This window comes from Orycteropus afer, unplaced genomic scaffold (assembly GCF_000298275.1).
Source record: "Orycteropus afer afer isolate SDZICR_OR568_19922 unplaced genomic scaffold, OryAfe1.0 scaffold00066, whole genome shotgun sequence".
NCBI classification, from domain to species: domain Eukaryota; kingdom Metazoa; phylum Chordata; class Mammalia; order Tubulidentata; family Orycteropodidae; genus Orycteropus; species Orycteropus afer.
The window spans coordinates 4664719-4677986 of NW_006921653.1; the positions used below are offsets into that span (position 1 = coordinate 4664719).

Below are 13268 nucleotides of genomic sequence, written 5' to 3' on the forward strand. Positions count from 1 at the left end.
AGTATGGAGGGATGGACACTGGGAAGAGGTAACTATGGGAAGGAAGTGGGAGGGGAGCTGTTGCATTGTAAATTTTGGTCAATGACATGAGACAAAGTTTATGTGAACTGCTGTATGAAAAGTGAATTTACTCTGTAAATCTTCACCCAAATCAAAATAAAATTAAAAAAAATAATAATGTATGAAACTTTTTGTATTGAATTCATTCCTTGATTTTTCTTCAGAAAAATAAAATTATTAAGGTATTGTTTTGGTTCTCTAGTGCTGCTCTAACAGAAAATACCACAAGTGGATGGCTTAAAAAACAGGAATTTAATTTATTCTCTTACAGTTTAGGAGGCTAGAAGTCTGAGTTAAAAGTGCCAGCTCTAGGGACTGTATGAAGGTCCCTCGACCTTGGAATTCAGCTTCATCTCTTGCTCCAGGCCCACTGGAGCTGGAGGTGTCTCTTAACTCAGCAACTGCTGGCTCCTGAAGCTGACAAACCCAAAGTCAGCAAGTAAAATGGCACAGTTACAAGATATCAAGCAACATGGCAGCCCACTAGTTCAAGTCCAGAAACAATCTCAAGATCGGCAGACAACATGGCAGTCCACTTAGATGAAGACTCCACCAAATACGGGATCCAGATGTGCCAAAAAGCTCAAGATCTTTCTCAAAGCATCTTCTTATTTTTCTTCAGAAAAATAAGATTATTAAGTTATTGTTTTGTATTGTTTGTCTGGAAGCAGACCACATCACTAAGGGAGCTACTCAGCTGCTCACAGTAGATTCTATCATGGAGCTGACTATCAGTCTCATCATGGGGAATAAATACCTCCAGCTGCTCAGCCCCTCAAAACCAGGCCCAACCAAGTGACACATAACCTTCACTACCACAGGTACTATTAGGCTACACTTTCCATGAATGCTTTCCTAATGTAAATACAGAAGCATGGTATATACCAATAATGTAAAATTTAAATTACGTCAATCACGTCTAGTTCTGCTCAAAAATCTTAAAAGCATCATTCTTTTTAACTATTCATCTCAAAGAGACCAGAGAAAGAGGGAATGTTATCCAGAGATCTTATAAAATAAATATGCTGATTTTAAAAGATAATCACAACCATACAACCTAAAGTAAATTGATTATAATGAAAATTAAAATTACTATATAATTATGGGGGCTGATGCAAAATACAACAAAAATGGCTTTTCAGCTATGAGTAAAACAAAATTATAGATGAAGTAGTCTTACTACTTTCAAATCTTGTTTCCTTCTGACTTATTCAGTTGGAAAAAGAGATTAAAGTTTAAGTGTCTGAACTATCTCTCTGTATTCTTAATTAATCCTGAAGACAATCCTGTGAAGTTTTATCATCTCCACTTTACAGAGGAGGAAGCTGAAGTTCAGTTCAGAGAGGTTAACTTGATTATTGCAGTCATACAAGGCAAAGCAGGAATAGAACCCAAATTACGTGAGGCTCCAAAGTCCAGCCCTCCTCAATAAAAGAAAGGATATTCATATTACAAAGAATGAGCAACGTTAAAAAAAAAAAAAAATACACACACACACACACACACACACACGAATCCTAATGTAACAATACTACAGCAAGACTACCAAAATATGGAGTCAAAAAATCAGCTCTCTTACTGATCAATAAGAATACAGTCAAGTCAATTAATCTTTGTCACATATCCAGGGACCCTGGTGTCTCACTGGTTAAAGTGCTCAGCTGCCAACCAAAGTGCTAACCAAGTGCTCACTTCCAACCCTCCAGCTGCTCCATGGGAGAAAGATGTGGCACTCTGCTTCCATAAAGATTTACAGCCTCGGAAACCCCATGGGACAGTTCCGCTCTGTCCAACAGGGTTGCTATGAGTCAGAATTCACTCAGCAGCAACAGGTTTGGTTTGGTTTGTTTTGGTCACATATTTACTTTTGCATAATGAGGCTAATGACTGTAATATACACAAGCATGGTACTGATGAGATAAAAAAACAACAGGTTGCTTCCCACTGTCAGCTGGTGATGCCACGTGTGTCAGAGTAGAACTGTGCTCCACGGGGTTTTAATGGCTGATTTTTCAGAATGCCAAGCCTTTCTTTTGAGGCATCCCAGAGTGAACTCAAACTGTCAAACTTTTGGCTAGCAGCTGAATGTGTTGTGTTTTCACCACATGAAATAAGGAATGTGAAAGTGATACACATATGTAGGTAAGCTATTATCAGCATTATTAGAGTGATAACAGCATTAAAACCCTTCAGATGAGTAAAACATTTCCCTCAGTCTCCTTTCCTAAAGGAGTTCACAACCTACTTTCAAAGAAACAAATATACAGGAAACCCTAGGGAACAATTATAAAGTAGCAAGTAAGCAAGTTCATCTAGTAGTGTAGTACAAGTTATAAACACAAGTGTTAAAGTAAAAAGGCCAGGACTGAATTAGTTTTCCTATCATACTTCTCTTTCCGTCAAAATGCCTATATTCTATCCTTTCTTAATAACGACCTTTACCCTTTCTACTACTAAAATGGAAAAAAAAAAGAAACATAGACAAGTCTACTAAATTGATCTAATGTTAAGACTAGCAATATCCACCAGGATGCAAATTGGAAGATAAACCAAACATAGGGTGACATCTACGATTGGTACTGCTGAGGTAACTAAGTCACATCAAGGCCAAGTAGCTCTGGTCAGCAACACAACTACTTCCCAAATTAACCACTTGTCAAAGTGAAAAAATAAATAACATTCCTAATAAAAGATTGCAGTGGTTGTGGTACAAATGCTAGGCTTTGTAATGACAAACCCTAACAAATTGAAGGGAGCTCTGGTAGCATAGTGGCTAAGGCACTTGACTGCTAACCAGAAGGCTGGCGGTTCAAACCCACCAGCCACTCCTCGGAAAGAAGGTTGGGCAATCCTATTTCCGTAGTGATACTGCCTGGGAAACCCAAGGAGGGGTCACTATGAGTCAGGTGTGACTCGACGGTACACAACAACAACAAATTAAAAGGAACCTTCAAGAAAACACTGTAAGGCAAAACAGGAACCAATTATAATGAAAACAGATGGCTTCTATTTTCATTCTTATATCAACTGCTATAGGAATCTCTGATGCCATTTAATCTGTTTCTCAATTTTCTCTATCAGACTTTTCTAAGATATTAAACCGCTAAAAATCTTTAATGGAACTTTTGGGCTCACAGTTTCTCTCAAATACTCACTCAAATTCTGAAGTCAAAGAAATTGACAAAAACATACCACACAAATACAGTCAACGTCACTGAAATGTTCATGTGAAAAACAATGAATTGGAAAATGTTATATATTTTACCACAATTTAAAAAACATTAGTTGGCACAAAAAAAAAATGTACACATCGAAGGAGCTCTGGTGGTGTAGTGGCTAAGACATTTAGCTGCTAACCAAAAGGTTGGTGGTTTGAATCCACAACCCACTCCACAGAAGAAAGATAAGGCAGTCTGCTTTCATAAAGAGTTACAGCCTCAGAAACCCAACAGGGGTCGCTATGAATTGGAAAGAACTCAACGGCAGTAAGTTGAGTTTGGAGTTTTATACCACATCAACATTGACTGTAACAAATAGTCAAATGACAAAATCTAGAAGAAAATATCTATCATAAAGCAGATAGAAGGGGCAGGATTAAGAAAAATTACCTAAACTCTGCTTTAGGAAAATTCCTATCTGAAAGCTCACAGATCTAAGGCCCATCCCACAGGGAGAAAAAGGCAGTTGTTCCTTTACTTCAGTGAAGTACTATAGGTGCTGCGATTCCTGACCTTCTACATCTTGGCAGAAGCTGTTTTAAAAAAGAAGAGAATAACAAAAATACCAAAAGAATAAGTGGTAGTGGTGTGTCAGGAAAGAAGGACAGAAGGAAAAGTACTGACAATAGCACAATGTAACCTACCATCACCAGTAGAGCATGGAGGCCAAGCCAGAGGATGATAAACAAAGATAAGGACCATGAGAAAACCCAACACCCAACAGCAAAATTAAACCTATGGAAAACTGAAGCAGTGAAAAAAAATTATATATTATATATATATATATATATATATAAAATTATAGAAGATTTGAATAGTAACAATAAGATAGATTTCATAGATCAGATTTTATATACACATACACCTGATTTATGAGAGCCCACGGTACATTTATAAAAACTGCCCATCTATGTCAGGTCACAAAGAAAATCTAATAAGCAGAAACAGTAAATGTCACATTCTCTGATTACAGTACAGTAAAACTAGAAATTTCTACAAACTCAACACACACTATGACTTATAGTAGTATCAACTAATTCCAAAATCTGATAACCTTGGATATACATGTTACATCTATAGATTTATTTTATGGAAATAACTGGACAAGTCACAAAGATAGCTGAGGATAGGCATCTCATCACCATAATTTTGTGAAAAATTAGGATCAGACTGAATGCTAACCAGTAAGGGACTGGCAGAATAAAGGCATACCCAAATTAAGGAATACTACAGCTGTTGTCTCGGAAGGAAGGTTGGGCAATCCTACTTCCGTAGTGATACTGCCTCGGAAACCCAAGGAGGGGTCGCTATGAGTCGGGGCCGACTCCACGGCACATAACAACAACAACAACAACAACAGCTGTTGTAGGTATTTACTGATTTGAGTGAAAAAAGCAAATCCCTACCCAACCCCCCCAAAAAAGGGACTCAACTTGAAGGTAGTTCATCAAAATGTTAATAGATTTTTACTTTATTTTCATTCTTATACTTATTGTTAAATTATTTTTACATGTATTTTTTATAACCAGGAAACCATTAAAGCTTTATTTTATTTTATTTTAAGGAGTTGAAAAAAGAGGAAAGCTTTCAAAAGTTCAAAGTTCTCAACACAGCATTAAGGGCAGTAATAAAAATAACAAAAGACAATACAAGCACTCAATAAAAGGAAGCATAGCCTCTGTGTTTGGTACTGGTGTTCTTTTTATTGTGATTTGGGTGAAAGCAGACCAAATTCATTTTCCATTCAACAGTTCATACACATTTATTTCATGACACCGATTATAATCTCCACAATGTAACGGCTCTCTTCCCACTTCTTCCCTGTGGTTACCTTTCCTCTGTCCTTCTTTCCTATACTAGGTGTTTTAAACTGGCTATCTTACACCAGCTATTCTCATTTCCTGTCCACTTCCCCTCCTATATGTTATTTTATGCTTCATTTGCACAGTTCAGCCCTCAAAGCCCCTTCTCTGTATCTCCTCTGTTGGAGATGCCCTCACCCTTCAAGACTCCTTTTCCTCCTTTACCTAGCCTACCAACTTCTCCCAATCTTCCTTTCCTCTGGGTTTCTAAACCTTTTAGAACACTTATTCTGTTCTATTCTATGTACTGTTTACATAGTGTTGTTACCAGGCAACTGGTTTTGAAAATTTATTGTAAAAAACATGTTTGTATCCTCTTAAAAACTGAGCAAAAGGGGGAAAAACAAGAGTATAGTGGGAGGGGGCCGGATATATAGGCATAAACAAAAATCTGAAACTGTATGTCATCATTACTTGGCTTTAATTAATCATTAGTCTAAAAGCTAGATGGTAAGATTTCTTCCTCCCCAATCCCAGGCTACACTCCAATTAAGGCAGAGTGATTTCTCTTTTTGGAAAGCAGAGAAGGTAACAATACGAGGAACCAGAGCACTCCAACTACAGTCTTAAGTGACAAGAATGAAATGAAGATAAGCCCATATCTGTGTCTTCACTTTTTCTTTATGTCTCGTAATAGTACAAAATAGAAGTATTAGAGGTAAAATGAATGCAACAAATACCCACATCTTAAAGATAAACAAGTTGAGAACTAAAGAGATGAAATAATTTACTGAATTTCCTGAGAGGGCTGAACTACCTACCACATAGGTATACTAAGAAACTGGCCCTCCAAACTGCTGGTCCAGTAAACGAGGCCTTCCCAATACCTACTAATCAAAACTTAAGAGGTTTATTATTAGGTATTTCTAAGTGATAGGCTCAACTTGATTTGTCACCATTTATGTTAGTGGGCAAATTGGAAGAAAATAATGTTTCATTCTTCAGTAACAGTACATAAAATCTTTAAAATCATTCAGTCATACCTTACCTACATCTAAACATTTCGCTGTTAGGAACAAAAGTACTTTTTCATTACTAAGTAGAAACAAATGCTACAGATACTTGTTTTTAAAAAATAGTAAAACAAATCAAGGAATGGAGGCTTGGAGAAATTAAACAATTTGCCTAGAGTCACACAGTAAGTAGCAGGATTGGGATAATCCCTCCTGCCAAGCAACAAAAGACAGCTTTAGGGCAAATAAAGAAACCAGGGCTTCCAACGAGGTCATTCTGCAGAGAATTCACCTTTCCATCCCTCGGAAGGAAGGTTGGGCAATCCTACTTCTGTAGTGATACTGCCTCGGAAACCCAAGGAGGGGTCGCTATGAGTCGGGGCTGACTCGATGGCAAATAACAACAACAACAACAACAATCTCCAGATATACTGAATCAGAATCTACAGTTCAACCTGATTCATCTGCAGATTTTGTTAAACTGTAGATTCTGATTCAGTATACCTGGGGTGGAAAGGTGAGTTCTCAGCAAGGGGTCTCAGTATGAACCCCTGAATAAAGTTATTTCCCTGTAGCACTTCTGTAATTTAACATACTCAGGGTGACTACAAACAAAAACTACATTAGACTTTTGGGACAAGTTTGTACTCAAAGCAAAAACAAAGAGGAAAAAAAACTCAACTAAAATACTAACAAGTTTTTTAAAATGTTTAATTTAAGGTACCAAATTCCCTCCTCTACATTTCATTACACATTCTGAAAATCTTGTTATGAATATTCTCAGTGAAAGGTACATCAAATATTCCAATAATGCAATTGTAAAAGAGTAATTCAGAAAAATGAGAGAGAAATCAAGAGATAAGAAAGTAGAAAACGGAAAAATGTCATAACTTGGATAATGCAGTCTTAAGTACTTAAACCCAAAAGCATTAAACAATCTTCATAGGCTGGTAAAATGATTACCACTTTCTGATTTAAAAAATTAAGCAAAAACAAACAACTCCAGAATGGTCAAGGCACAACCTTCATTTGTGTCATTACATGAAATGATATATACCAGGCATGTAGTAAACAATACAAGGAGTTTTTATCTTTCTTTTCTTTTAATCAGGAAGAAGTTGGAAGGGTTTTAGCTTTCACTCCTTAAATAAAATCTCACCATCTTATTTTTTTACTCTGGCACATTAGACTTTTTTTTTTTTTTTTTTTCATTTTAAAGATTAAGCAACAGCTAGCTAGAGAAGGAGAAAAATCTACATTTCAGTATACTTACAGCGTGCTATGAGCTGGAATTGACCCCGGGGCAACAGGTTATTTATTGCCTAAATTACCTGACACTGCTTTTGTAAGATTCATTTTTCATTGTTAGTACATGCAGTTTTAAAAGCTGATTTAAAATACAATTATGGCCAACACCAATAATCCAAATAACCAAGGTCCTAAAGATTTACTATCTGACCATCCTGTACTGAGAAAACGTCATCTTTTGGGATATGGGATTCTCATCGGTACAATTTTACAAAAAAAAAATCATTGAAGGCTTTCAAACCTTCCCCAATACCACTTACTTAGTATCATCACTGTCCTGCTACTAATACTTAACTAGGCAACAACAAAATAACTTACTGAATAACGATGAAAACTGCTATTTTTTTTTCGCCTTCTATATTTCTCTGAATGCGCAAGGAACATGAAATGTAGACAGAGATGACAGGGCAGCCAACTTTTTTTTTGAGGGGTGGGGGGAGCGGACAGAAGTTCCGGTTGTTTGGAAGCAATCGATCAAACTTCAACAACGTGCTCCTTTTCTGACACTTGGTAGTCGCAAACAGAACCAGCACCTCCCCAGACCTAGTTTCTTCTCCTTCCTGGGCCCTCCAGCAGTCAGAAGCTTTACTCCCTGACTCAACAGTCATCTCGGCTGGTCCTTGGGAAAAAGCCGCCTGTCACTCTCAGGTTTCCCCCAAAGACCCAAATTAGCCTTCACCTAGCCGGGCTGCGAGGCCTCCTGGCGCAGCCCCGGGGAAATGGAGAGGAAAAGTGAACTGGCTGACAATCGATGTAATTCCTCCGCCGACGAAGCGCCAATTCATCCCCACCTCCGCAGGCAGCCAGGGTGGCCATGGCGTGACGCCGCCGACCGGTCCTCTATACTAACAGGTATCCCCACGTCCTCGCCTTTCCATGTTTAACCTTCTCGTGCCTTGATTCCCATTCGCACCATTCTAGGGGCCAGAAAACAAGTGAGCAGTTGTGTGAAGAGAAAAGGAGGAAGGCCATGCCGTCCGAGGGAAGGGCCCCGGAAAAGGCAGACTACTGAAGACCATTGCCGCAGTTTCTCGAGGCCAGGGGAGGCGCAGCCGTCTAGGCCACGAAGCCGGGGCCTCGCCTGGCGAGCAGCGCTGAGCAGAACAAGGCCTGCCGTACATACTCACCAAATCTGGAATTTTAGAAGCGGCCCCGAGGCGTACTGCATCTTTAATCTCTTGTTGGGCACGCCGCCCAGGTTGGCCGAGGCCTCGCTCCGGACCACCGCCGACGCCGCCATCAGAAGAAGCAGCAAAAGCCTCATCTTAAACGAGCCAGGCACTCTGGCCGCCCTCACACTAAGACTGCAGCCAGCCGAAGGCCGAGCCGGAGCCGCGAGCTGCTCCTCACTGCGCAGGCGCAACCTGACAAGGTCGGGCAGGGAAGAAGAAGTGCGCCTGCGTGGCCCGGCGCCCCAGCCTTGGGAAAAAGAATTGATCTATTTCACTGTCCAGACCCACCATTTTGTATCTGTGCGGAGACTCTCTGGAAGGGAGTCAAAGAATAGGGAGGGAATGAAAGAGCAGGTGAAATGTCAGGAACCTATAAATTATAGCCCCCGGCAGATTTGGGTTCTATATTCATTTCATTAATTCAGACATTTTTCTGCCTGAGACACTTAAGAACATCTACTCTTGACAGTTTTGTTTCAGGTGTAGTCGAAGATGGAAGAGTAACCTCAGCTCTCTGAAAGGTAATTCCCAACTCTTTTGCGTACGTACATGCTATGGTTTTTCTTTGACCTTACAATATTTGTGTCGCCCAAAATATTATTTTAAAAAGAAAACCCTTTGGAAAATTCAAAACATTAAAAAAAAAAAAAAATAGAACACCCCTTTATCGAGGGCTTTAACAATTACTGGTATTTTAACAGTTTGAATTTGTCTATACCTCTGTTTCTTCCGTCTCAAAGAACTATTTTGAAGCAAATCTTAGCCTATCATTTCATATGTAAATGTTAACACGTTTCTCTAAAAATAGATACTCTTTTTTTTTTAATGACCACAATACCATTATCCCACCTTTGAAAACCAGTATTTGCTTAATATCAAATATGCACTTCGTGTTCCAATTTCTCCTATTGTCTTATATTTATTTTCCTAGTGTTCATTTGTTCAAATTAGGATCAAAATGAAATGTACACATTGCCATTGATTAATACGTCTTTTACTTTCTGTCAAAGTCTTTTTAAGACCAGGAACATACCTTCCGTTAAAGAAATTGGGTTTATTACTCCTTGCAGCGGGGAAGAACACACACCTTGGAGAACCACACACCATGGGGAACCACAGGAAGTCTCAGCAAGAGAATGACAGAATCTCTTATAGTATCTGGGCTTTGATTGGGGGATTTGGGGAAAGAGGCTGTGGAAAGGAATCCCTGGGTAGTGCAAACATTTTCCACAGCTAACCTGAAGGTTGGAGGCTCAAGTCCACCAAGAGGCACCTTAGAAGAAAGGCCTGGCAATCTACTTCTGAAAAATCAGCCATTGAAAACCTTATGGAGCACGTGATACCACCATGAGTCAAAATCTGCTTCACTTGGCAATTGGTTTGGTGCTGTCAGAAAGCCTGGACAATTCATTGATTATCTGAAAGAGAGACTAGAACAAATAAAAAGCTATAATTTGTAAAGAAGCAACAATTCCTTATTCTGGCAAAGAGAAGTGTTTGGTATTTTGTGGGTAACACAGTGACCGTGTTGATTTTTTTCCTGTGCTTAGACAAAATTAAATATTTGTATGCTCCTCTGGGTCCTTTTCTCTTGCAATTCATTTGCCAAGAAATCTGTCTTTGTCCTATGAAATCTCCTACAGTTTGGACTTTGCTGATTACTTTTGCTTTAATATGTATCTCTGTCCCATGTGTTTCTGTTAATTGGTAGTTAGATCTAGAGGCCTGAACACTTTTTCTTATTTTTGACCAAATTATATAAGGCTTTTTTATCTTCATAACATTCAAAAACTCAACGTGAATACAATAACAGACACAGAAAGATTATAGCCATTTTGGCATAAGTCATGCCAATGATACATTACAAGTTACTTTAGGTGATAAATTGGCACCAACATCATTATAAATAAACAGTAAAACTTTGGCACTAACATGGTATGATAGTAGGTCCTCATTCAGCTTTCCAAAAATATGATCATGTTAATTTCCCCTTACATTATCACAGAAATGAACAACAAAATTTGAAAATTCTATGAGAGAAGTTGAAGATCTGTGAGACTGTCTAGTGTCTACTGACTGTAATATCAGTTTTTGTTATTGGAAGCTCTGGTGGCATAGTGCTTAAGGCATTTGACTGCTATCCAGAAGGCTAGTGGTTCAAACCCACCAGCCACTCCTCAGAAGGCAAGTTGGCCAATCTACTTCCATAGTGATACCCCTTCAGAAACCCAAGGAGAGGTCACTATAAGTCAGATCTGACTCAACGGCAATGTGTTTTTTTTTTTTTTTTTTTTAATTCTTAGACATTCAAATACTGTAACTTTTTTGTTATAATGATCTTTATTTCAGTATTGGCATAAATCTGAATTCTAGTTTATTTACATCTTGAGATGTACCCAAAAAGTTATATACTACATCAGAATTTTACCAAAAGTCCAAAAAAACTGAACTTCTGTTGAATATGTTCTCAACACTTCCATGTTGAAAACCCTGTGTCATAGCTGGTTGTTTTAATTCCTATTCCCTGAGATTACTAGGGTTAAGAATCTTTTCTTACCTTTATTAATTATTAGTACTTAACTCAGAGCTAATTTGGAATCCAGTCTACTCCAAAATCTATGAAAAGTCATTTTTAAAAGGGATGGGTTCTATTAAGTGATTAAAGGAAAGAAAAATTTGGAGGTGGATAGTAGTGATAGTTACACAACATGGTGAGTGTAATTGAAATCATTAATGGTAAAATGGTTGAAATTGCAAATATTTTATTAAACATATTTTACCACGATACAATTTTTTAAGGAGGGACAAATAGGTTATGTGTCAGTGGACATTAAAAAAATAAGGGAAGGGAGAGGACCCTGGGAGTAAGAGAAGAAAGGGTGGGGAAGAGAGGATCCCAAATCCACTTCCCAGCCATTCACTGATAGTTTGAACACTTCTCTTCCCTGAGAACTAAATTCCTTTGAACTGCCACTCCACGTTCCCCCAAGACACTGATTCATTATTCTTGGGACATGACTTCAAGATAATTGATTTCAATATTGTCATGTTGTCCTAGTTCCTCAATGGGAACTCTGGTAGCATAGTGCCTAAGGCACTTGACTGCTAACCAGCTGGTGGTTCAAACCCACCAGCCACTCCTTGGAAGGAATATGGGGCAATCTACTTCCTTAGTGATACTGCCTCGGAAACCCAAGGAGGGGTGACTATGAGTTGGGTTCAATTCGACAGCACATAACAACAACAGTTCCTCAATAGGAGTTCTGGTAGCATAGTGCCAAAGGCATTTGACTGCTAACCAGAAGACTGGCAGTTCAAACCCACCAGTCATTCCTCAGAAGGAAGGCTGGGCAATCTACTTCCGTAGTGATACCACCTCAGCCAAGGAGGGGTCAGTATGAGTCAGGATGGACTCCATAGCAGTGTGTTTGTTTGGTTTTTGGTTTAGTTCCTCAATGCAGTCAACACCCATGGAAGCAGCAGTCAAGAAATCAGACGTCTGTATTGCACTGGGCATATTGATGCAAAAGACCTCTTTAAAATGTTAAGGAGCAAAGATGTCACTTTGAAGACTAAGGTGCACTCAACCCAAGCCATGGTATTTTCAGTAGCCTCATATGCATGTGAAAGCTGCACAATGAATAAGGAAAACCAAACAAAGTTGATACCTTTGAATTGTGGTGTTGGTGAAGAACAGTGAAAATACCATGGACTGCCAGAAGAATGAACAAATCTGTCCTGGAAGAAGTGCAGCTGGAATGTTCCTTCTTCTTGTTATGTGCTGTCAAGTCGTCTCCAACTCATAGCGACCCCTCCTTGGGTTCCTGAGGCAGTATCACTATGGAAGTAGATTGCCCAATCTTCCTTCCGAGGAGTGGCTGGTGGATTTGAACTGCCAGCCTTCTGATTAGCAGCCCAAGTGCCCTTAGGCACTACATCACTGGAGCTCCCTGGAATGTTCCTTAGAAGCAAGAACGGCCCGTCTTCATCTCACCTACTATGGTCATGTTTGGGACCAGGCCCTGAAGAAGGATATCATGCTTGGTAAAGTGGAGTAAAGTGGAAGATCAGCAAAAAAGGGGAAGAGATGGATTGACACCATGGCTGCAACAATAGGCTCAAGCATAGCAGGTTTGGGGGGCCGGTGCAGGACTGGTCAGTGTTTTGTTCTGTTGTATATAGGGTTGCTATGAGCCAGAGCTGACTTGATGGCACCTGACAACAGTGACAACAGTTCCTCAATTGTCTTCCCTGGAGAGACTCAAGCTAGAACAGAGGACCCTTAGTACTGGGTCCTCTTTCAGGTGTAACAGCATGTGGTCTACAAAGTAGAGGAAGCATTGGCAAATTTGGTCATACGTTTTTTTTGTGTTTGTTTTTCATGTTTACAATTTTTTTTAATCAGTGAACACAAGCATAAAACTATGATTTAAAAATACACAGCACTGAGCATTCAGACACAATTTAGTTTAAAAGTGTACTTTCAAATGAAGTCCTTGGAAAACACCCCATGGTAAGGTCTATCAAACAAGGAAGTGATCACAACTTGTCATCTGGAATGCAATGGCTCTGTCAACTGTCAATACTTTAAATATATTTTCTTCTTGTTAAAAAGAAAAAAAAAAGGCTTGCATTTATTTCCAACTATATGAATTTTGAAAAGAAAGAATCCTTAAATAGACATCAGTCTCCTTT

The 13268-nt window shown here is 39.0% G+C and overlaps 1 protein-coding gene across 1 annotated transcript in view; it reads right to left on the reverse strand.

Annotated features, from left to right (window-relative positions):
- The window catches only part of SELENOT (selenoprotein T), a 32457-nt gene extending 23792 nt beyond the window's left edge, over positions 1-8665 (reverse strand). The window contains exon 1 of the mRNA XM_007940174.1: positions 8529-8665. Within this exon, the coding sequence (XP_007938365.2) occupies positions 8529-8665 (137 nt within the window). The remainder of the gene's footprint in view (positions 1-8528) is intronic.
- Between the last annotated feature and the right edge of the window lie 4603 nt (positions 8666-13268).